Genomic DNA, 25,731 nt, shown 5'->3' with positions numbered 1-25,731 from the left:
CACAAGAAACATCTACAAATTCTCTGAATCTCCTTCATCACCTTTTTAGGCATAACAAAAATCTGACACCAGTAAAGTTGGATACCAAAGAGTACAGATTTCACCAGTTGCAGCCTACCTGCATAGGATAGAAACTTAGAAGTCCAGCTCTTGATTCTAGCAACAGTTCTATCAATGAGAGGCTTGCAGTCTGTGAAGGAGAGCTTCCTAGTTGTAAGAGGGACAACCAAGTATCTGAATGGGAAAGATCCCTGAGGAACCCCAATTGAGTTAACAATATTGGAAGCAACATGATCAAAAACACCAGCCAAGTAGACTTCACTTTTGTGCAAATTAGCTTCCAAACCAGAAGCCAAAGAAAACTTGGTAAAAGCATCAAAAAGAGCTTTCACAGCACCCTCATCAGCTCTGGAGAACATCAACAAATCATCAGCAACCATCATATGGGTGAGATCCAGCTTTTTGCATCTAGGGTGATAAGAGAAGTTAGTATCTTCAGCAAGAGCAGCAAGACACCTTGACAGATATTCCATACCCAAAGCAAACAAGTAAGGTGAAATGGGGTCACCTTGTCTCAACCCTTTCTTTGCAGGAATTGGTTTAGTGGGACAGGCATTTATTAGAATGGAATAAGAAACAGAATAAAGACACTGCATCACCCAATTCACAAACTTGACAGGGAATCCTAGCTCTGACAGCATGGTTTTCAAGAAAGGCCATTCCAAGGAATCATAGGCTTTTTTCAGATCCACCTTAATCATACACCTAGGAGAGACATGTTTTCTAGAATAACACTTCACCAACTCACAAGCCAGCAAAATATTATCAGAAATGGATCTACCAGGGATGAAACCAGATTGAGAACAACTTACAACTGCACCAATAACACCTTGCATTCTAGCAGTAAGGATTTTGGAGGTAATTTTGTAAACAACTGAGCAGCAAGCAATTGGCCTAAAATCCTTCACACATGAAGCATTCTGAATCTTAGGTACCAGAGTAACTGAGGTGTTGTTCACTTGCTTTAACATCACTCCAGTTCTGAAAAACTCTCTCACTGCTTCATAAACATCTGCTTTCACAATCTCCCAAGCTTTAAGAAAGAACAAACTATTGAAACCATCAAGCCCAGGGGCTTTATTGATATCAATACCTTTGATAGCTGCATCAATTTCTGCATCTGAGACAGGAACCACCAACATTTCTGCATCAGCAGCAGAAAGCTGCTTCCCTTTCCTAACCACTCCAACATCCACACCCATCAAGGAGCTAGCTGTAGTACCAATCAACTGCTTATAGAAAGAGCTAACTTCTTCCTGAATTTCCTGAGTAGTGCTAAGCTTCTTCCCAGAATCATCATACAAAATATCAATGTTATTCCTAGGTATCCTCTCCTTCATTGCACTGAAAAAGAACTTAGAATTAGAATCTCCTACTTGCAGCCACTAAATTCTTGCTTTCTGTCTATATGCACTCTCCTGAATATACAAGAATTTCTTAAGAGTCTCACTACACTCCCTCTCACTTTGCTGCACATTGCTATCAGTAGGGCAAGATGCTAACTGAATCTGAATTTGACCCAAATCAGCCCTTAACCCCTCAATTCTCTCATCCAGCTTAGCAAAATCTTTGTGATGTAGCTCCTTCAATCCTTGCTTTACTGCTTTCAGCTTAGTCCAAACCTTGAACATGGATCCACCCCTTGGACAGGACACATCCCATCCCTTTTTAACCACATCAAGAAAAAGAACATGATCAGCCATATAGTTAAAAAATTTAAAGGGTCTACTCCCTCCTCCTAGTTGGATATTATAAGACATAACCAGAGGTGAGTGATCAGAAATTCCTGGAGGTAAATAATCCACCACAGCATCAACAAACTTAGAATGCCACAATGCATTAGCAATGGCCCTATCTATTCTGGAACAGATTCTCAAGTTACCTTGCCCCTTATTGCTCCAAGAATAGTAAATCCCACAACTTTTAAGTTCAGCCAATCCTGCAGTATCCATACAGCTATCAAAGTCTTTAGTTTCTCCTTCAGTAACTGCATTGCCATTTACTCTATCAGCAGCTAATAAAACTGCATTGAAATCCCCCATAACTAGCCAAGGACAATTAACAGTACTACTGAAAGTAATGATCTCTCTCCACATAGGTCTTCTAGTATCAACAGAGTGCAAACCATACACAGCTGAAAAGATAGTATCAAACAAGCCATTCTTTGTAGCAACATGACAGTGAACACAAAATTCAGTTTTTTGGATAAGTTGAACTGACACCAAGGCATGCTTCCAACCAATCCATATCCTTCCCCTAGGAGAATGCTCATAATTCATTATCCACTGCCACCCAACCCCTATTTTCTTCTGGATTTTACTACTATTCTTCTCCTGAACTTTAGTTTCTAACAAAGCTACAACACTAATGTTATTACTAGCTAAAAACTTCTTTATTTCAACTACTTTAATGGGATCATTCAATCCCCTCACATTCCAGGTACTAATGTTCATGGTGGATCAGTTGGGAATTCCACTCCATCACTACCAGCAACCAATTCCTCCCCATTCAAATGGACCTCAGCAAGCCCCACAGTCTGAGCTGGAGTTCTAATATCTCTTCTTCTCCTTGAAACAACTCTCCACCCTTCATCAAGAACTGGAGCAATTGGAGTAAAAGGCTTATCATAAACAGATAACTCTCCATTCTCCCCATCATCCTCTTGTACAACATCATTAGTAGTCAATTCATCAGTAGTTTTTGGTGCAACAGTTGGCTGCACTGCTTTAGGTTTCCACACCTTTACAACCTTCTTTCTCTGAACATCAACTGGCCTAAACCTTGTGGTATTGACTCTTGTCTGTGTACAGTCATGTCCCACAATTTTACATTTCTGGCAATAAGGTGGCAGCCATTCAAACTCAACCACCTGTTTAACAATGTTACCCATAGGGTCCTGAATCTGCACAGATTTAGGCAAGTCACCAGTTACATCCACCTCAATGAGAATTCTAGCAAATGATATTCTCTGCTGCTTAGAAGTACATTCATCAGCAAATAGAGGATCTCCAAGCAAGCTCCCTATTCTGCTCAATGAATCACCCCCCCAACAGCTCAGAGGTAAGTTAGGCAACCTAACCCACACTGGAACTACCCTCAATATTTCCTCCTGGAAATTAAAACTTGCTGTCCAAGGTTTAACAATCATAGATTTGCCAAAGAACATATGAGGACCAGCCACCAGAACTGATTCCTTGTCCTTCTTTGACTGGAATCTGATTACAAAATAGCCCTCATCATGGAGGAAAATCTGAGGTTTACCAACTTGATGCCATTCTTTTGCAATGAATCTCAAAATAGCACCAATCGATGGCTTTTCCCCAACCACATACATGACAACTGCATTTCCCCATAGATCATTCATTTTTTGGATCTCATGCTTATCAAGTACAGCTATGGGTGTACCATCACAGACTTTGGGAGCAATAAAATTCAACGCAAAACCTTTAGAAGGGAGTGTACTACCTTTGAATAGACTCACCCATGGTTTTGGTTCCATATCCAGTCGCCGTTGAGCTGGCTGCGCACCATTCATCCCACACTCTGTTTCTGTACGGACATCCTCTGTTTTCTGGGCTGGATCTACACCTGAGTTCTCCTTCATCGCACTCTGATGGTGCATCTCCTTTAGTGCAGCATTAACACTTCTCACCAGCAGGTCCACCCTATCCTTTCCCACCACCATTTGATGGCTATCTTCATAAAACTCTTCCAAAGCTTCAACCAGCGATGGCGGTCGATTTACATCAGTGCGCACTGACTGCGACCAACCAGCCGAGTCCTGATAAGCTTGAAAGGTGTCTAGACGTTCCATCGACGACGGCACATGGTCAGAATGAGGCAGCATAACTGGTGTCACCAGACCTGCACTAACCCGAGGTTCATCAGGAATGGGTATTTGTTTTCTGAGTTGGTTCTGGTTCTTAGGCCTCGAAACTTCTTGATGAAGAAGAGAAGAAGCTTCCTCATTAACTTGAGCAATCTCAAGCTTCTGCGTTTTCTTCTTCCTCGCCATTTTCAAGAGTGGCGTACGTTAGCAAGGTAACCTTAACGTGCACCACACCATGAGAGAGAAGAGAGAGAAAATAAAACTAATCGATAAATCATTATAACATACAATAGAAAATGTTATGGTTAAAATCACATAGAAACTCTAAAAATCACATAGTACATCTTTAAACCATAAAGTTACTATATAACTCATATAGTTACTATTTAAAATCGTGAAGTCACTGATCGAATTCGCGAAGTGAAACCGATATTTCAGCAAAACACAAACGTTAATTTCTCCAAAACAACAAATATTTTCAATTTTAAATAAAAATAGACTTAAAATACTTCAAAAAACAACAAATCGAGATGTGATCTCTCAAATTTCTTGCGATGATTTGTAGACGAGCGCAAATTCTTCGATTTGATTTCGGTAACGATAAACCTCCTTCTCGATCTACTATTTTCTCCATTTTTTCCTCATCTAATAGATCCAATTATGAGAACTGTAAGATAATTACGAAGAAAATCGAACAAAATTGAACAAACCCTAGAAACGTGGGCAAAAATCTGAAAATCATAGAGAGAAAATAAAGACAGAGAAATGAACAGAATGCAGATCTGAAATTTTGAATTTTTTTTTTAATACGTATATAAAGTGGCCGGGATAGACAAAAATCGCATAGAAACTCTACAAAACATACAGTAACTCTTTAAAATGCATAGTTATTGTTATACGCATATAGTTAATATTTAAAATCACGAAGTAACTGCCACGTGACAGTTACACATGTTGCCCAACCAAATTGCTCAATTGCCCTGGTCCATGCTAAGTTAGCGTGGACCAGGTTTATATTAGTGTGAATAGCTAATTATTATGGAAAACTATGGAAAATGGAATATTAGACATCTTTCCTTGTTTAATTTGTTGTGTATAGTTTTTCATCACTTTTGAGGGGGAGTGCGGAAAATAAAACAAACAAAATACTTTCCGTCCCAAAATGTTCTTTACGTTTGATATTTTGCACGCGATTTAACGACTAATTAATGTGCATTGAAATTCCTCTCTTTCTTTTTAACAAGGCAAATTACGTTTATTTACAATGTTTCACTTTAATAAAAAATCTGACATTGAAAAAATGGAAAAGATTTAATGTCCCAATGGAAAAGTGTGAGAAATTAAATACCCAATGAATTTAATTGATTAAAATAATCCTTGACAAAAATTTTGATAGAATATAAAATGATTTATGTGATAATATAAAAGGAAATGTAAAGAACATTTTAGGACTCCCGAAATGGAATACGTAAAGAACATTTTGGGACGGAGGGGGTAGTTGATTTTCACATATTTCCACGCGTTTTATTTTGCTCACTTTTACATCTAACTTACCAAACAAGCTAAAATTAAGGAATTCTCATATTTTCACAATTTTATACAGTTTTTCTCAGTAAATTAGGGTTCTCAAACACACTGTAAATTTCAAGTGGCTTGTGTCTAAATTGGAAGTAAGTGACTCTTATTGGTACCCAATAATTTGGGATTGGTACTAAGATGAGTGTGGAATTGGTGTTTGTCTTATTGGTACTGACATGTTTTGTGGTTGTATTGGGGTGACTTGTGTCCAATTGGTCCACTTAATGAAGGAAATATGTCCTTCGCCCAAGGTGCATTAGTCTAAATACCAAGGTTCAGATTAATTATGAATAATTAATTCAGTAAGATCAAATGATCTGAACAGCTAGCTAGAGCAATGTTTCCGATCAGTGAGTTCTAATCCTTATTAGGCTCACAACTTACTCTTGACTGAACCTGCGAGGTCACACCAATTACATAAAACAGATCGTTGGATTAAAAGAATCGGAAATTCATTTAATGGCTATTCGGGAATTTAGTTCGAAAAACGTAAATATACGATAAGACGTTGGATCGTAATCGTATATCGTATTGCGTATATTCTTAAGCCGAGAAAGATGAATAATCGTATCGTACGACATTGGATCGTCAAATAATATACGATAAATAATAGTCGTAAGACATTAGACGCAAGACAAAAGGGAACGAGCGAGTTGCTGACCCACGAGCCCAAGCGCGCAAACGCCAAGCCCATGGGCGCAGCAACATAGCAGCAGCACAACAACGCTAAGGCCCATGGCCTAGCCTGCTATGCGCGAGTGGGCCAAGCACCACAACAGCAGCAACGCTGCACTGCGCGCTGGCTTGGGCGCGGCCTAAGGCTCAGCCGCGTGCGGGCAGTGTGCGTATTAGTGTGTTGGACGGCTGTGGCCCTTGTGCTTTGGTCGGTTAGCACACATATATTCCCTAGGTTATTCTAATAACCTAATTCACTAAGTTTTCCATACTACACTTGATCAAAACCTAGATACACAAAGAGCCATAATTCTCTATGTGCCTCCAAAGTTGATAATTCCCAAAAACCCAAACACCTTGTGGAAGTTCTAAGCTAACAGAATCAAGGCGGATCTAAACATGTTGGTGGACAATTGTAGAGGAACTACAAGTGGATTCTCGTTCATGTTCGTAAGGCTAGTGGGAGTACACACGTCAAATGTAATATTTGTTTAAACTATACTTTTGCATAAGGTTTTGAATTTGGGATGTTTTCCGCTTTTGTTAATTAGATTAGCATCAAATCCCAACACATAACGCTTAGCAATCCTCAAAATTTTGTTCAGGTTATTCGTTTATTCTTCTACGGTGAATTATTGTACAATTGGTTTGATAAGTATTAATCTGAGAAGTACACTAAAGATGATTGTGGGATGGGCAGGGCGTTGGTCTAAATAGGCTCGGTCCATGCCAAACTCACTAGTTTGTTGTTGTGTAGTGTTGTGGTGCCCAGGCACAACTCAAGTCCACGCGTTTTCATGTCATGTTACGTGCCTAGGCTTGATTTTACTCCGTACTCCATTTAAATGTTTTGTCGTGTTGGATCTTGTCATGTCGTTATATTAGGTCGAGTCGTGTCTTGGGTTGGCCCTGCCCGATGCCATTTTTATGAAGGATCACGAGTTCTTAATATATGTCAAATCTAAACACATTAAGGGTGTGTTTGGTTCACAGTAATAAGAGGATGGAACCAGGAATGATATCAAGATGGTATGAGTTTGGAACTTGATTCTTAATACCATGTGTTTAGTTCAATTTGGGAATTTGTTTTTTCTTTTGATTAAATGAGTAAAGTTATGTGTCAAACCCACCTTCCCCTAGATTTATAAACCCAGTATCTTGGGGTTGAAGTATGAGTTTAAAACTCTTAAGGGACGTTTGCTTCGTCCACAAGTAAAAGGTATGAGAATAAATATTAAACCCATGGGTTATGACTTATCAGATCACGTGTTTGGTTACATACAACTTACAATCAATTTGTTAAGTTGACTGAAAAAACTAAAAATAATACGAAGTAAATCTCTGCTAGGATCTACCCTCCCTCCTTTCATTCAAAGACAAAAAAAATGGATAGGTTATGACTTTATTTCCCATTATATTTTAAAATAACTAAATTAATTTGTTGCCCACATCAATTGATATCACCATCAAATAAATATTCTAGTCACCATCCATGGAAATAGTACATCATCTTCATTTATTAGAACTCAAATTTGTTTTATTTTTTTCCCATTGAAGTTCTATCTTGAATTTAATTGACCTAAAACAACAATTTAAAGTTTTTTTTTCCAGCTATGGTGTTTTTTGACTTGCGAGTTGCAACACTGGCAGGTGATGAAAGAAATGATTTCTAATAGGTGTTTGTTGGCTTGTAAAGTTGCGTCTAACGGTGAGAGTTTGAGAGATGGAATAGAATGTGTGGGTGTGTGTGTGTGTGTGTGTGTGTGTGTGTGTGTGTGTGTGTGTGTTTTACGTTTGACTTTATTCCTAATTTGGAGGTTTTCTCCAAACCCACTACACCCTAGGTATGAGAATGCGATACCTTATGGGTTTGGAGAATTAGACCTTTTGGTATGAAAAATTTTCCAAAAATCATGAACCTAACATGTGGTATGAGTTTGAGTGATTCCAAACCTATACCAAACTCATACCTTGTACCGCACCAATCGCCCCTAAAATTATCAACCAAACACATTTTAAACAATATTTTAAACTCATACCTAAAATTCACAACCAAACACCCCTAAAATGAAGGAAAATTTGGTAATATTAATCCAACTTTGGGAGATTTTCTTTTATTAAGCCCACCTACGACATATTTTTTTTAATAATCCCATATTTACTACCCAACGACTTTTATTGGTCCCAACAGGTCATAAACTTCTTGTAGGCGGTAATATGTCCCTACGTGGTAGTACTCTCTCTCTCTCTCTCTCTCTCTCTCTCTCTCTCTCTCTCTCTCTCTCTCTCTCTTCTCTCTTGATATATGCAGTCATCATCATCAATTCATCACCATCTCGATGACTTTTTTACCGGTTATCTGTCACTTAAGCCCAATAAAAGTCGATGAGCAGTAAATGTGGGATTATTAAAAAATACGTCGTAGTGGGATTAATAAAAGAAAATCGGCCAAAGGTTGAATTAATATTACCAAATTTTCTTAAGATGAATTAGATATGATAAATTATCACAACTACTAGAACAAATTAGATCTCCTCGCATTAGGTACAAGAGCATACTACATTACTACATTTTTTTGATGCAAAAGAGAGGTAATACTCGTCAAGAAATAAAATTAAGCAATAAATCGTGGCGTTGTCACGCCCATATTGTCCTTGTGGGAAAGGCTTGTAATTTCGTGTGGACGGACATCGAAATACAAAACCCTTTCCTCTTGGACCACTCCTAAATTGGCTAACTTATCAGCCACCTTGTTACCTTCACGATGGCAATGAACTAGGTGAACCTCCCAACCAAGTGATCTGATAAGTGTGCGGCAATTATTAGGAATGTAGTAGCATTCTCCCCCTTGATAGGCCTCATTTTGTAGAATCTCGATACATGCTTTATTTTCCATTGGAAGGACGATCTTAATAATACCCATGTTCTTTGCTAATTGTAAACCAATTTATGTCGCTGCTTAGTTCGGCTCTGAATACAGAACATACCCCCAGGTTGACAGTAAAACCATGAACAAAGATACCTCTGCTATCTCTTATAATCCCTCCACCACCTTCCAGCCCAGGTGCTCCTTTGGACGCATCGTCTGTATTGATGCACAACCATGGAATTGGTGGTGTAATCCACCTGATTAATGCTTATGTTCTCGCTTTTAGAGGATTGTTGCTTGTGGAAGTAACCCCATCTCCATAATATGCTTTGCAGGCTTCATCAATTCTTGATTTCAAGAAAGCTCCTGCATCAATTGGTATATCTTTGTTGCGGCCAAAGACTAGGAGATTGCGCCATCTCCAGTTCCACCACAACGTTACTGCAAAAATGATTGGTCATTTCTTTGAGATATTAATTCCTTTTCTTCAATATTACGAGTAATTCAAGCATTCAACTCTGCACTATAAAATGAAGGGTATAAGGCTGATCCTCCAACACATTTCCAGAGATTCTTGGCAATAGGACAACCTCTAAGAAGATGAAGAAGGGTCTCATCTGCATTGAAGGTACATCGTTTGCATCTAGGATCATCAGTTAGGTTCCTTTTAATATGATTGGTATTACAGAGAATAACGTTGTGGTGTACGAGCCACAATAACACTCTAATTCTCTTTGCACTGGAGTTTTCCATATCAATTCCCATGTATGATCTTTACTGATTAGGTAAATCCTCTTCTTTCATTATTTTCACGACATATTTGATTGAGAATCCATCCTTTATCATGCATTACCAGTACCTTAAGTGACTAGCCTCCGAGTCTTCAATCAACTTTTGGGCTGCAATCTTTTTAAGAGTAAGCATTGGTAGTATATTTACTAATACATCCCACTTCCACCTCATGCCAACATCCCAAAGTTCTTCTACAGTTGCTCCAATCCCTCCAGATTATTAGGAATTGGGTGAGTAATCAGCTCCCTAAGAGGCTCATCTATGGCCCAACAATGGTCCCAAACGGGATTTTTTGGCCATTACCAATCGTTACATTACTACACGAGTTTTAAAGAAATTCACGACTCATGAAATACCCCAAAATTGTTAATGAATAGTCATATAATCTCAATCAATGGTTGCTTGTACTAATTTGACATAAACATATGGTTGCTTCATATAGTTATGTAAGTGTTCAAAGAAGTTATCCATTAGGCAATTGCCATTTCACACTATTATGCAACCCTACTTTGGTTTTTGGTGGGAATGAGTAATAAATAGGGCTACAAATTAGTCAAATCGAGTTGGAACGTTATTGAGCTAATCTTATTAAGGAATATTGGTGTTCGAGATTGATCAGACATTTTTTTTTTTTTTTGAGTTGAGATCGTTAAGAAAAATATATGTCCAGACTCGGCTTGAGGTTGCTCGTTTTTCTTTCGAACTCGATCTCTAAACCTAGCTGTAGGGGGGGGGGGGGTTTGTCACTTGTTTCCCGTTCTACAAGAGGGGCAGTTTTTTAGAAAACCATTGTATTTTTGTACCTCGAAGGAGTCGCCACCAAACATTGTTTTAAAGTATCGTTTGGAAAGACCGCAATTGACTCTATTTTGGATAAGGCTTTGAATCCTCGAAACGGATGGGTGAGATCCAGGCACGGGAACTAAATGCTTATTCCGCGAGCTTTAGAAATATTAAAGTACGTTGGCACAACATTTTCGAAAATATACCCTAGATTAGACTATGTGGGTTTGAAATTTAGAGCAAATAGAATCTCTACTTTGTATGGTGGTCACTTTGCTTTAAAGATTAATTTAAAGGAACCTAAGGCCGGTTTGTCCAAGAAATTATCTTTGTTAAGCGTGATGTAACCTTGTATTTTGTTATATTTAGCATGTGCGGTGATGAAAGCAATAAAGCAAATAAAGCAACATCACAATACTAAATAAAGTGCGGAATTAGTAAATACAAGACCCCCTAGAGATGGACTAGGGAGTAGGTCCACATTGCCTAGAAATGGACCAGGCAAGTAAAGATGCGGAATTGAAAATGCGAAATTGAAAGTGCGATATTGAAAGTGCGGTATTGAAATTGCGGTATTGAAATTGCGGAATTGAAAGGTGCGATATTGAAATTGCAATATTGAAAGATGCATAATTGAAACTTCTACTCGGGCACATGAGATTCGAACGCCAAGCGGCTCCTTAAAAATAAGTGCGCCCGACACAAATTCAAAGCCAAAAATCTCAACTTGGGAGAGGTTGCTCAACCCAAGTATCCTAAACTTTGCATATTGAACTTGAACTTGAAAGCTTGAATATTGAAATATTGAACTTGAAATATTTGAACTTGAACTTGAAATATTGAAACTTGTACTTGAAATATTGAAACTTAAGAGACTTGAATCTCAAAGATCGGGCCTTTTAATGTTCAAAAGGTTAGATCTATGATATGATCTTACTTGAAAGGATCCTAGTTTAGGGAAGTAGTCATGAACAACCCTAAACATGGTGGGATCTTGAAATTTGAAAACTTGAACTTGTATATTGAAAAATGGAGTTTTGAATCTCAAAAGACTAAACCTTTAAGGATTAAAAGGTGTCATCTTTGATTACTCCATGCTTGAAAATGATTCTAGTTCAAAGAGGTGATTGCAAGCAACTTTGAACATCCTTGAATCTTGAAAGTTTGCATTTTTGTATTTTGAAAAGTTTGGATTTTTGAAAAGATGTATGATTGTTGCAAGTGACATTTTTAATAATAAAAATTCCAACTTGCTAATCATTTTGAAATCAAAGAAACATGATTGAATATGGTGGGATTCGGAATTACCTATTTAGGTTTAGGCAAGAATTCCTTTTAGAGCTCCCAATTGCTTAGAATTAGAAATTTTGTATGTGTTTTTGAAGGGTTTTTGGTTTGTATTTTGAGGCGTAATGTCAATATTACGACGTTGTATTTTGTTATCCCCTCTCTAATGCTGAAAATGAAGGGTATTTTTAGGAGGAATGGGTGCAAGACGGTAGCACACGCCAGCGCAGCACGCTGAAGCAGCTGGGCGCTGGTGACGTGGCGTGAATGCCGCCAAAGCAAGGACGCGGGCTCCGTCCTTGTTTCGTCTTGTAGTGTTGTACCTTCGTACGAATAGTACGAGTTGGCGTTTAGTGTTTGCTTGGAGGTTAAGGCACTATTTTTCGTCTAAAAACAAGCCTTTCTCGGGTTTTGAATTCCGGTTTTACGGGACGGGGCCCGGCATGCTCGGTTTTGTGGGTCGGCGCTCGAATTTGACTTGCCTTATATGATTTTGAGTGGAAAAGGCCTAGTAAAACCAATGGAATGGTCTACTAGATGAGATTGTACTTGGATTTTGAAATTGGTTTTTGAAGATTGTACTTTGTACCGAGTTCCGGGAGGGGAACGGCCTCGGGAATTGGATTTTGGATCTTGAATTTTGAAGATGTTCTTAGCAATTGGTATTTCCGCCTGGAGTTATTCCAACCGCCTAGTAAGGATAATGGTATTGTCATCATCCCAGAGGGGAGACACAAATTAGGTGTCTACACTAACGAGCTTTAAACGAGCTAATTTAACAAATGAGCTTTGCAACTCATCATCTTTTTATGAAAATAAAAGAGAAATTTAGATATGTATTTCGTAAAAAAATTAGACTTTATTAGTTATGAGATTTTTAAGGAAGACATATATTTTTCATACTAGTTGTTGGACCGTGCGCTAGCGCGCACGATCCCCCAAGGTATACAAATTTATTTTGCACATATTTAACGTAAAAAACTGATATTTACAAATTTACGTTAAATGCTGGAAAATCAATACTAAAATTCGATTTGCATGTAATTATAATATGAAATCATACATACGTTTACAATGTTTGTGTCATTGATATTGTAGCATTACACAAACAACATTGTAGAAAGAGTGACGGGAGAAATTCAGTGGAATGAGCTATTGGGTTCCCAACAAAACGAAGAAAGAAAAGGAAAAAAAAAAGAAAAAAGGAGGAGATACATGGTATCTATATGACCAAGGGTATAATCGTCCTCACGCTATCCACAAGAATAAGACAAAAATAAAATTAAGGCACAAAATGGGGGGCAAAATAGTAAATGCATTATTGGGTAAATAGTAATAGAAGTTCAAGACTTTATAAGTGTTAGGATTATTGTATTAGAATATACAAGTTATCTATTAACGAGTTATAGACGAGATGTTCGTGAACACTAACGAGCCGAACACGATGGTATTCGAGTAAAGCTCGTTCAGTAAATTAAAGAACTTTAAATATTTGTTCGAACTTGTTCATTTATTTTAAGGCTATGTTCTATTCGATTATTTTGTCTGAATTTATATTATCTGAACTTATCTTAACTTCTTATGACTTATCTTGATTTATTTTATCTGAAAAAATTAATTTTTGTGAAAATGTATGATTTTTTTTTTTTCTGAATTTATCTGGACTTACTTCAGACAAAATAAGTTCAGAGTTAGTTCACAATAGAGCCTTAATGAACGAGCTTTAAGCGAGGTTGTTCGTGAACGTCTCAGATCATTTGCACCTAACTACTAGGGATGTCAAAGGGGCGGGACGAATGCAGATGTAGGTCCCTCCATCCCCATCCCCATCCCCACCTAAAATTTTCATCCCCATCCCCGCCCCATCACCCATAGCGGGTGTAAAATTATTCCCACCCCCGCCCCAACGAGTATAACTAAAATTCATCCCCGCCCCACCACCCAACTGAGTATTCATCCCATTCTTATCCCCACCACATACCTGCCTAAATTTTCTTATTTAGCAAATATTTGTCATATATACAGAGTAATGAAAGTTAACTTTAGAAAAAAAACATTATGACTAAAGTAACATATATAATCGAAAAAAATACCCGTCATAACAAAAAAATCCAAACGAAAAACTTAAAAAACTCACCTAAATTCACATTATCACCTACACATGCAAATAAATCCACACTCACCCCATCACCCATGCCGGGTATGAAGCGGGGCGAGTGGGGATGGGGCGGGGCGGGAGGAGATGCAACGGATTTAACACAAAATTCAAACCTGCCCCATCACCTATGACGGGTACAATTTTTATACCGATCCCCGCCCCATCACCCGCCAAACCTACCTCCATCCCCGCCTACTTGGGACGGATGCAGGGCGGGTCTCCCACGAAACCCGCTTCACTGACATCCCTACTAACCACAATATAACATACTACAAATCACGGAAACGAAGACAACATGGATTCCAGTCATACCACTCTACCATGTAAAAAGTATTTTTGCATAACCGTTATACAACCACAAATGCATAACATAACAATTATGTAAATTATCTTGCCATACATTTTGGAAAGGTTTACCACCTACAAAAATTGACAAATTGTTTTTTACCACCTAAAAAAATAAAGATCATTTTTTACCACCTAAAAATAAAATAAAAATTGTTTTTTTACCACCTCTTAACTACAAAATGGATGAAAACGTTATGTGAATTAATAGGAAGTAAGGGAAAATGGTAGAAGAGAAGAGAAGAGAAGAGATCGTGGGAGAAGAGAAGGAAACAAAAAATATAGTCCGTGAAATAGATCCGCACAATGTTCTTTGTATTTTTTCGGTTAAGTGGTGGTAAAAATCAAATTTTATTCTATTTTTAGATAGTAAAGACAACTTTTATTTTTTTAAGTGGTAAAAAATAATGTATCAAGTTTTTTAAGTGGTAAAAAACAATTTAATCTTTTGGAATTTTTTTTTTTTTTCCGACGGGAGCAAAAGTTGTTATGTGTTCGACTTTTATTTAGGAATTGAATATTCGTTGGTGCATTAGATCTTCTACATTTTTCTATTTGCAGTAATTTATTTATTTAAAAAACCACCCAAAATCGGAACGAAAATTCTTGCGCGGGAGCTTTCGTGATGTCATTGAGCGGATCAAACCCTAGAAATCTTCGCGCCATTTCGTTTGATGGTAAATCGCTTTATTCTCTCTCCTCCCTCGGCTTCTCTCCAGTTTGCAATTGATTTTAAAAGTTTGTTCCAATTGCTTGATTATCAGGTTTTAATTAAAGTCGATTTGCTGCAATTGGCATCCAGAATTGGTAATTTCTGCTCGTTTATTGGAGGTAGTTTCAAATATATATGACGATCCTTTACTTTTTGTTTTCTGCAATTTATAGATGTTGTTAGCTTTACTTAATTTGCCATTTCTACGATTGTTTTTTTTTTTGACGAATACGATTGTTGTTAAAACCTCGTTAATTGATATTTTGTGAACTTTTGGGGATTTATATATAATAATTGGAGTTCTATAGGTTGAAATTTCAACAGTTACTACCTTGTTGGGAAAATCCAACTTTTTTCTGATAGAATATGTTCTTGGAATGATGCTTGGAAACCACTAGTAACAATTGATAGGGATCTTTGAAGAACAATTAATTTATAGTACTCCGTAGGAAAAAGAATTCATCCCTAAGACGTATAATCGCAATTCTCATGTCGTTTGTCGTCGTTAAGTATATTTATGCATTTGTTGCGGTCCCCAAATCATCATCATTGTTATCTTTTCTTATCGGACGTGACTTTGGTACTTCCACTTTGTTAATTTGATGGAGATAGTATGTAAAGACATAGAGTATTATCAGTTAAATTACTCCGTTTTTGTTTTTTTTTTTTTTTTTATTACGTGGAAAAGATAATTTTTGCTTCTTTAAAGTGGAAATTTGCTTTACAGACACCCTCTTTATGCTTACTTTTCCAGCTCAAATGAGGAGTTGTAGCTTTTGTGTGTTGTTCCTATTCGGATTCCTGTGGTTATATTCTAACTACAGTTGACTAATCAATGTGGAATCTTTTTTATTTTAATTACAGAGTATGTATTCATGTATTCTTGGGGCGTTGTTCGATAAGTTTTTGATTTTCCTGGCTTCTAATTTACCTTCTTTTCTTTTGTTGCTTGACTATTGGAACCAGTAGGAAGAGATTAATGTCGAGGCACTATATTAGTTTAGATATAATATACTCTTATGTAAAAGGAAGATCACTTTGATTTGAATTGTTTATTTCCTTTTAGTCAGTATTAGGTGGAGAAAGAATAAAGTGAGGATCTTAGATTAAACAAGAGGCTACTCCCTATGCTATAATGTAATATGCTGAAATGCTGAATTTATAAATAACATTGAGTAAGGAGGAAGTATCGTGTTTTTAGACGCATTTCGCTATAGGACATAAGAACTTTTAGTGAATATCATGCCAGAGATTTTTGGACGCAGTTGCAGAATATTTGTAAAAACACTTTATGTTAGTACATCACCTTTAAAATCATTACCACATCCCAGCCTTAGTGATCAAGGCGGTAGAACAAGAGGGTAGTGGTTTCTTTTTAAAAAATCAAAGCTCCTATAGATGATTCTTACTATTATGGTGACCGTGCCTCCTGTCTTGGCGTTACTTGTTGTAGACACCATCATATAATGTATGCTTAAGCAATTGTGATCAATAAACTTGATGGCTTTCTGTCAAAGCATTTTTTTAAACACAATTTGTTTAAGACTTCGATAATTTGGATATATGAGGAAATAAGTTGGACTTGTGTGTAGTTTGAAGTAAAGCTCCAACCTCCGTTGATAGCGTTGACTTTTTACCTTTTAACCCCCGTTTAAATTTATTGGGGGGAGGTTGGTTTTCTTTTACATGCAATTATAGTTTTGTAAGTTGCAAGTATTTCATCTCAGATGCATACCACCAATTTAGCCAGAATTTGAAGATCTAATCAGTTATCCATTTTTCTATTCTGAATCTTATGTTTTATTTTACCAATATTCTCTTGTAAATATTACTTGACAGTGGCCTTATTCACTTATCTTGTTTAAGGCATTTCTCCCACTGTGATGTTGTTCAACAAAACTACTCTTATAAAGCTTTTGGAACTAGGATAGACCATATAGAAGAGCATGGGTAGGCAACTAACTAATTGATTGAGCTGATTTGTATATCGAGTTGATGCTTTTTACTCTCATAATTCGTTTGAAAGTATCTCCAAAACCTATTGGCGAAACACAATCCTTGCGATGAAGAAATTCTGAATAAGTGAGGCAGCGTCAAGAAATATTAAGCAGTTTGTTCACCTTGTCAATGAAGTCTATATCGTATATCATATGATCACTGTATACCCTGTTTAATCTTTATAGTATTTGTTGAAGTCCATTCTACATTCATAATAAACATAATACTTACCAACTAGTTGACTGTCTCTCAAATCCGTAGACATAGACACTACCACCACTTCCGAAACATGCATCCTTGTGCTATTATGGATTATGAAGTGAAAATTGAGTTAAATTGGGAACAGAATAAGGCAGAACAGGAAGAAACTGGGGAAGGAAAGAGAGGGTCAAGTGGAAGGCAGGCTAACTCCCTTTATGGCTTTATAGGTTCTAAGAGGATTTGTCTCAAGGATATGACATCTCTGTTTTTTCCATAACTAATATATAAACAGAGGATATGATCCATTATTTGATTTCCGTTTCTCCTTTCCCCTAGCCTAGACAACTGTAATAGTGGCATTGTTAAATTTGTGACTTATTGAACACACAAGGAAAAACAGATAAAAACTTGGGAGTGTGATATCAGAAATTCATAATACATGAATAATAATTTCCGTTCAACTTCAACATAATTGACATGCTTATGATACATTACATTGAGGGACATACAACTTATTGAAACTCGTACAAATAACCAGGAACTAGAAAGTGAAAATAGGACTACCTAGGGGCTAGGTGTATAATCATGCATGAATTGTTACAGTGCTCATTGGACTATGGGTGGTGCAAGAAAGCTAATTTTTCTATTATGAGTCCTTACTATACAGGGAGTTTGCTTGACATGGATTATATGATTAAAGCTAAACTAACCAGTTAAAGACATATTCTCATGTTGGTAACAGGGAACAAACTGATCACTAGGGGGGAAAAACATCTTACTTTCATCTCCCTCCAGTCTCCATAGTGTGTCTGGACAATATTCCCACAATGGAGAAGCCATTGGAGGGCAAGAAAAGTTGCTTCCTTCGCGATAGCCATTGTAAACTGGTTTTATTGGTTCTTCTGATGTGATGTCTTTCCATATATCATCCATGGAATAAAATTCTTCCTCCTCCCTCTCATCTTTCTGATACTTTTTTCCTTGCATAGATGACATATCAGCAACTACTGTACTGTCAAAGCTTTCGGTTGTCTCAGTAGCTGTTTTTGAATTCACTGCTCGGTTGTTTGATGAAGTAGAAGAATTTGTTGTTGTTGTTGTTGTTGTTGATGATGATGATGGAGATGTTTCCCGCTTCTTCTCTTGTGCTTTCTTCCTCATATGTGTCCTCCAATAGTTCTTTATCTCATTATCGGTTCTCCCTGGTAATCTCCGGGCAATCCGTGACCATCTGCATGTGATCAATTGGTAAACTTAACAATTGACAATTAAGCAAATGCTTGATTTTGAGGGTTTATCATTTATGTATACAATTTTGTAAGTATTTAGAGATTGAATCATTTAATTTTATTGTAGGATACTGAAATACATACCTATTTCCCCACTGAGAATGAAGCTCCAGGACGAGTTTCTCCTCATGAGGAGTCATCTTTCCTCTTTTGAGCCCCGGATGCAGGTAATTAACCCATCGTAAGCGGCAGCTCTTACCTGTTCTTTTTAAACCTACAAGAAAACTGTGGTTAAAATGGATGCTTCTTGTAAAAGCTCCCCATTCTTCAAACAAGCATACCTATCATTTTTCTCCCGCCACCTTCAAACCTGAAACTTTAGCTATGAAATCCCATCGTCGGTCCCCAAATAATCCCACAAAGCAGACCAGTTGAAGGTCTTCTTGTTCTGTCCATGGACCCTTCCTGATTTCTTCTTGAACCATTCTGACTTTTTAGTTTCCTTTGCTCCAACTTCTTCTAATATTGGTTTACTTAGTAATGGTCTTATGAATACATGGAGAGCCTGCTGCATATTACTAATATTTATATTAAACAATATACCATATTTTAAACCTATGGGATAATCTTGATATTATTTGAAAAATGTTGAATTTGATCATCACCTTACATGTGTTCCCCACACTTTTTGTCTTTTGATAGCCAACTTATTCATGTGATGTAAGCCACTAAAAATAAATTAATATCTAGAAGAATTGATATGTTTCTGTTAATAAGATTGTCTTTTGTTCTCAATCATATTAAGTCACAGTGTTACGACTTGTTTGTGAACCGGTTAGAAAGTCATGCTAACAGTTTCAAGTCTTGCCTCTGTAGTTTGTACAACCCTCTTTACTTTACTTTTTTTTTTCCCTTTTTTTTTCCTTTTTTCCTTTTCCTTGTTTCATGTTCTTTCTTTCCAACTTTTTTGTTTGATTTGATTCTTTTTATTTGGTTTGTTACCTTGTGTAGTTGTGTGTTATGAGTGTGTTTCACGTTCATGGCAGTATTATGCTTTAGTTGAAACATCGGAACAATCAAGTTGACAGTTATTCTCTTACTTATCTGAGCAAAGGCAATGCCACTCTAATTACATTAACTGTAACAAAAAGAATAGATATCTGAATTTGAAGGAATACCTAGGAAATATATCCTGGTGTTTGTCAATTGTTTAAGGTATTTACCTTTTTATTGAAGTTGGTGAATCAGCTCCCTCTCCCTACCCTTCCAAATTGTGATGTGCTGGTGGCATGCCTTGACTTTGGTGGAGGCCATCAATATGAAGCTGGAGATAAAGGAAAAGCAGATGAAGACAAAAGCTAAAAAATAGTTACTCCCTCCGTCCCAAAATTCTAATCCTGTTTGAGTAAAAACACGGGTTTTAAGAAAAGTGGAATATAGTGTATAGGAAAGTGGAAAAGTGGAATATAGTGTATTGGAAAGTGGGAAAGTGAAAAAGTGGAATATAGTGTATGGGAAAGTGGGAAAAGTAATGTCCAAATAAGGAAACATGACTATAAATTTGGGATGCCCGAAATAGAAAACATGACTATAATTTTGGGACGGAGGGAGTATTACTTAGAAACTCTTATCTCTGATATGTCTTGGCATACGAGAAGATGGTAATCCAATCATAAATAATCCTGCGTCAGCTGCTAATCAGGAGTTTTAAAAAATTTGTCAACATGGTAATGGCAAGCTATGGATGCCTATAATTCAATGTGCATGCATGCCTCTATGCTTTAGTTATAGTTTATCTGAATTTGTAGTGAAGAAAGTTCCTCTGAAGTTGCCTGACTTGTATGTGATTATCGATATATTGTGCTTAGTCCTGGTGAATCGTGTTTCAAGTAATGACTAAATTTGAGGGATGCTATGAGCCTCTTGATGAACCATGTTAAGTTTCTTCCTACTTTTTTCTCTTACCCTTTTCTCGTTGATATTCTGGTGTTAGATTGATTTGAGAAACATAAACAATTTTATGATTGGGAAGTAGATGTACTTTGTTTATATGAGGCGGGATGTGCAGGAGAAAAATCATCCTCCATATTCCAGTGTCTTAGTTTCTCTTTCGTTTTTTAACTTTTAATCTAGTGAAATATTGTTTTTGAAGACATTGATTGTCTAGAATTACAAACATCCTCATTATTAATATCTTTGTTTCACTGGATGAGTTGTATATGTGTAGACTCGTTTGCATCAGTGCATGTACAAAGAGATTGCTCAGTTTTACTGGTGTTTTTTTTTTTTTTTTGTAATAATTCGATTCTTTCCTCCGTAATTTTTGTTTCGCATCTATTCTCCTCTGGAAAGTACTCATTCTTCTTCAATTACATTTTTTTGTTTTCTAATTGTATATCCTTCTGTTTCACTATGATTGTCATTTGTCATAATTTCCTTTTAATATTATTGTCATAGTTACTCTTTTTTATACCCTTGAATGAGTTCTTACAATTTTATTTGTATTGTTGTTTCTCAATGCTTTCTTTCATACACGTATATGTATTCGGGCAATTTTGTTATAAGCACGCATCTAAAACTTTTCCACACAAAAGAAAAGGTAGCTGATTATGCGTTGCCGTTCGTATTTTTACTTGATGATAACTATTTCAAGCTGTGAGATTTTGACTATAGACTTCTGGAAACATCAGTTGCTTTGAACACACATTTTCAAGGTCTGCAATTTCTGTGAGTAACTGTGACGCCTTCCTCTTATATGACAAAGATACTACTTGCTCTAATTGCATAAATCCTAATTAAATATGATTATGATTGGGATTGTAGCAGTTTTATCGAGAAACTGAGATAACATTTTTAAATTTCAGGAAAAGATAAAGACATTTGCTTTCTTTGCATTAGATAATCTGATTTAATGACTGATGTATGATTTTAAAAGTTTCTAGTCAGATAATATTAACTAATGGGGATTAACATAAAGTGTGTTTTTTATGGTAAGGCTCATAATTTGGATCATTTTGAGTTGAGATAGGTGCACTCTTATGACATGGAGCAATTACACAAAAGAAGTAAACTCGCCAGAGCTAGTTTTAAAGCTACTGATTCGCGGCTTTCTTTCGTTGAGGAATTGATGAGTGAAAGGCGATGTAGTAACAAATTCTCTATTTTTAGAGAAGTAACTATTTTGCTAATTTTATGACACAAGTTGAGATAGTTGACATTTACATTTTTATGTTATTATTATTTATTATTAATATTATTATTATAGATAATAATATTATCTTTATTTACCTATCCAATTTTCTAATATTATGATTGTTGATTCCTGGTTTTGATGATGACAAGCTTACCTTCTACTAATAGTTCGTTTTGGAGAATGTCAGGAACAGGTTAATATTTAAAGAAGAACAAATGCAACAACCGAAGCAAGCCAGAGAGCTTTGAAGTAATTAAGTTCAAAGAACGTGGCAAGATTAAATCAAGGATCAAGTCAAGCAAATTCTATAAGGGTCGAAAGGTATAAGACCAATGTAATTTAGTACATGCTTAGTATGGGAACAGAGTATTTTGAAGAGTCCTAGTTATATCGTGAAACGAAATAAATCAGTTTTACTTTTACAAAAAGATAAACGTCAAATGTTTTAAACCGATTTTACAAAACTGTTTGAAGTTATACTCTTGAATTTGAGTTAACATATAACTCTCAAAATACGAAAAGATTGATTTTCCTAAACGCGTTTGAAGTAAGATTTGCGAAAATCTATCTATTAAAAAGAGTCCTAAACTGGGTTGGATTTGAATCTAGGTTAAACACTTGGATTCGTATAAATACAACCTTTGTTCTTTGCGAAACTTTTTATCAGACTTATTTACATCAACCGGAAGCTTTCAGGTATCACCCTTAAAGTCTTAATCTTTAAAGAAGTTTGTTCCTGTTCCCATATAGAGCAGTATTTGTTACTTAGTCTTATATCATATGTTAAGTAGTTAATTAATTCTTATACGTTTGATTAAAGTGTTGAATTATTGTATGTTAAGCCTGAGTCAGGCTTACTTGAGCAAGAGAGAAGATCTCACGAGAGATCAGTGAGTAGGAACAGTTGAGGGACTGTTTCCATAAGGGAAGGAACAAAGAGGGTTGTTCCTAGTCATCTGCAATCAGAGGCGATTGGCAGATTGTGGCCCGAGTAGATTAGGTTTGTAAAGAAACTAAGTTGTTTTGCCTAATTAGTGAAAGTGTTTAAGTCCCCAAAGGGGCCGTGGTTTTTTTCCTCTCTATTGGGCCTAGAGAGTTTTCCACGCTAAATCTTGCTTGCATATTTTACTATTTCTGTTCCTTATAGTTTAATTTTTATAAATACGTAAAATATCAATTCAACCCCCCTTTTGAGGAACTCTGTAAAACTAACAATTGGTATCAGAGCCAGAACCCTTTAAACTGCAGGTAACGCTGACGGGAAAAACGATTCTGAAGCTATGAACACTACGGAGAAACTAGAAGAGGTATACTCAACACATCGACCTCCAATGTTTAGTGGCAAATACTATTCCTACTGGAGAAACAGGATGGAGATTTTCATTAAGGCTGAAAACTATCAAGTATGGAGAGTGATTGAAGTTGGAGACTTCCAAGTCACTAAGCTGAACTCCTCTGGAGAAACTGTTCCCAAACCTGTTGATGAATTTGACAAAGCCGACTATGAAAAGCTTGAACTCAATGCCATGGCCGTCAAAATCCTTCATTGTGGACTAGGTCCAAATGAACACAACAGAGTAATGGGCTGCAAGAACGCGAATCAGATTTGGGATCTGCTCCAGGTTACTCATGAAGGAACAAACGAAGTCAAGAGATCGAAGATTGATCTCTTAATGCACCAATACGAGCTGTTCACCATGAAGACATCTGAAACGATTCAAGACATGATTACCCGCTTCACAAACATTATCAATGAACTAAATTCTCTTGGCAAAATCATAACTCCTGAGGAACAAGTCAGGAAGGTCCTAAGAAGTCTACCACAAGATCCCTGGATGGCTAAAGTCACAGCCCTCCAGGAAACTAAAGACTTCACAAAGTTTAACCTGGAACAACTGGCTGGATCTCTCCTAACTCATGAACTGCAATTAAATGCGCGACCTTCAGAGAATACCAAAAATAGAGCTCTTGCTCTAAAAACCGAAAATGATGAAAACTCTGAAGAAGATGAAGAGACAGCTCTGTTTGCTAGGAGGTTCAGAAGAATGTTTAGGAACTACAAAGATGTGGAACACAGAAGCAAACCAAATCGAAAGTTCCCTAAAACTGACACTGGATGCCATAAGTGTGGAAACTTGGAACATCGCATTAGGGAATGTCCTCTATGGGATCAAGAACGAGGAAAGGGAAAGGAAACAACAAAAGATAGATTCAAAGACAACAGAAACTCCTTTTCCAAAACTGAGGTAAGAAAAGCCATGATTGCTGCATGGGGAGATACTTCTTCTGATGAGGAACAAGAACAACCCAACGAAGAAATTGCACACCTGTGTCTTGTAGCTGAACATGAAGATGAAGAATCCGACTCAGAATCTGATAAATTCCAGGCAAGTCTTGTTCATATTAAAAGTAGGCTTGAATCCATGTCTAAAGTAGAACTGTTTGACTTACTTTCTTGTCTCACTAGTGATTATGAGGATCTCCTAAAGGAAAAACTAGACTCTGACAGAAAACACCAAGACATTGTCAATAAACTCACAGAGGAGTTGGAATGGACCAGAAGCTCAAACTTAGATATTGACAATCGGTTCTTTAAACTCTTTGATCAAAACCTCCATATAAAAGAAATGTGTGAAGCCTTACGCAATGAAAACTCCTGGCTAAAACAAGATCTGATTGACCTAAAAATAGCCAAAACCAAGAACCTCTATAAAGAAGAACTAGAAAAAGCTCAGTTAGAACTAGTGAAAATTCACCAAGAAAAGACCTATCTAGAAAGTGAATTGGCTAAAAGGACCAGACACAAAATAGAAGGAACACCAAAATGGATAGAAGAAGCTAGAACCAAACGCACAGAAGGTTTAGGTTTTAACCACAAAAAGCATCATCCTAGAAAAACCAGAGTAGACTTATACAGTAACATAGTATGCACCTTCTGTGGTCAAATCGGTCACTATAGAGTTTCTTGCCCTAAAAACCAAAGGTACTTGGAAAAGAACATCGAATTCACCAAAACTAAATGGGTAAAGAAAAGTGATTTGATTCCAAGTAAGGAACCCAAGCTATGCTGGGTTCCTAAAAACTCTAACTAAAAACTTCATGCAGGTCGAAGTGAGGGGGAACAACACATGGTACCTAGACAGTGGTTGTTCCAAGCACATGACTGGAGACAGAAACAGATTTCTCTCACTCACGACCTACGAAGGTGGAACTGTGACTTTTGGCGATAATAAGAAAGGTAACATCATTGGCATTGGTAAGGTTGGTAAGTCAAAGTCTCATTCCATCGATAATGTGTTTTTAGTTGATGGACTAGGTCATAGTTTATTAAGCATTTCTCAATTCTGTGACAAAGGCAATTATGCAAAATTCTTCTCAAATAAATGTCTAATCATCAATAGTAACACAGAGACAGTGATCTTAGAGGGACAGAGGAAAGGGAACACATATGTGGTTAACCTCAACTCGGTCCCTCACTCCAATCTAACCTGTCTCAGTGTTATTGAAGATGATCCTTTGTTATGGCACAAAAGATTTGGTCATGCTAGCTTTTCTCTAATGAACAAATTAAAATTGAAAAATTTAGTCACAGGTCTCCCAAATACAAAGTTTGCAAAACAATCAGTCTGTGATGCTTGTATCAAAGGAAAGCAAGTAAGAACGTCCTTTAAATCAAAGGGGGTAATCAGCACAACAAGACCACTGGAGCTGATCCACATGGATCTGTGTGGACCAATGAGGACACAGAGCAGAAGCGGAAAGAAGTACGTACTCGTAATTGTAGACGACTTCTCAAGATACACATGGGTGATCTTCCTATCCAACAAGGAAGAGACGTTTGAAGAATTCTTGGCTTTCGCCACAAAGGTTCAACGACAAAGCAGTCATAAGCTGGTCCACATCAGATCAGATCATGGTACAGAATTTCAAAATAAAAGATTTGATGATCTATGTAAAGGTTCAGGAATAGATCACAACTTCTCTGCTCCCAGAACACCTCGACAAAACGGTGTTGTAGAAAG

The 25,731-nt window shown here is 36.8% G+C and overlaps 3 protein-coding genes across 4 annotated transcripts; 1 reads left to right on the top strand and 2 right to left on the bottom strand.

Moving 5' to 3' along the window:
- Window positions 1-1,445: 1,445 nt before the first annotated feature.
- On the bottom strand, window positions 1,446-2,513 carry LOC110804000 (uncharacterized). Its single transcript, XM_022009547.1, has one exon. It carries the CDS (start codon window positions 2,511-2,513, stop codon window positions 1,446-1,448), a length of 1,068 nt encoding a protein of 355 aa, XP_021865239.1.
- A 15,189-nt stretch (window positions 2,514-17,702) lies between these two features.
- LOC110804007 (transcription factor MYB59) lies at window positions 17,703-19,121 on the bottom strand. 2 transcript variants are annotated; one of them, XM_022009553.2, is made up of 3 exons: window positions 18,887-19,121; window positions 18,661-18,790; window positions 17,703-18,518 (listed from the first exon to the last, which is right to left on the bottom strand). In XM_022009553.2, the coding sequence occupies exons 1-3, from the start codon at window positions 18,999-19,001 to the stop codon at window positions 17,993-17,995; spliced, it is 771 nt and encodes a 256-aa protein (XP_021865245.1). In that variant the 5' UTR covers window positions 19,002-19,121; the 3' UTR covers window positions 17,703-17,992. The 2 variants fall into 2 exon arrangements, with proteins under 2 accessions (XP_021865245.1, XP_021865246.1); XM_022009554.2 differs by having other exon boundaries at window positions 18,858-19,077.
- A 2,438-nt stretch (window positions 19,122-21,559) lies between these two features.
- On the top strand, window positions 21,560-24,824 carry LOC130463473 (uncharacterized). Its single transcript, XM_056832610.1, has 3 exons — window positions 21,560-21,659; window positions 22,958-24,692; window positions 24,815-24,824. Exons 1-3 carry the CDS (start codon window positions 21,560-21,562, stop codon window positions 24,822-24,824), a joined length of 1,845 nt encoding a protein of 614 aa, XP_056688588.1.
- The last annotated feature ends 907 nt before the right edge of the window (window positions 24,825-25,731 follow it).

Source organism: Spinacia oleracea, chromosome 6 (genome assembly GCF_020520425.1).
Source record: "Spinacia oleracea cultivar Varoflay chromosome 6, BTI_SOV_V1, whole genome shotgun sequence".
In the NCBI taxonomy this organism is placed as follows: Eukaryota; Viridiplantae; Streptophyta; class Magnoliopsida; order Caryophyllales; family Amaranthaceae; genus Spinacia; species Spinacia oleracea.
The sequence above is the reverse complement of the archived record's forward strand: the minus strand, read 5'-3'. Positions and strand labels throughout refer to the sequence as shown.

Bases quoted from the DNA above. Each gene is read 5' to 3' on its own strand.
- LOC110804007 (XM_022009553.2), bottom strand. From the start codon at position 19,001: ATGGTTCAAGAAGAAATCAGGAAGGGTCCATGGACAGAACAAGAAGAC. The intron at 18,791-18,886 runs GTTTGAAGGTGG...GTTTTCTTGTAG, and splicing joins TTTCATAGCTAAAGTTTCAG to GTTTAAAAAGAACAGGTAAG. The intron at 18,519-18,660 runs GTATGTATTTCA...GATCACATGCAG, and splicing joins CATTCTCAGTGGGGAAATAG to ATGGTCACGGATTGCCCGGA.
- LOC130463473 (XM_056832610.1), top strand. From the start codon at position 21,560: ATGGAGCAATTACACAAAAGAAGTAAACTCGCCAGAGCTAGTTTTAAA. The intron at 21,660-22,957 runs GTAGTAACAAAT...TTTAAACTGCAG, and splicing joins ATTGATGAGTGAAAGGCGAT to GTAACGCTGACGGGAAAAAC.
- LOC110804000 (XM_022009547.1), bottom strand. From the start codon at position 2,513: ATGAACATTAGTACCTGGAATGTGAGGGGATTGAATGATCCCATTAAA.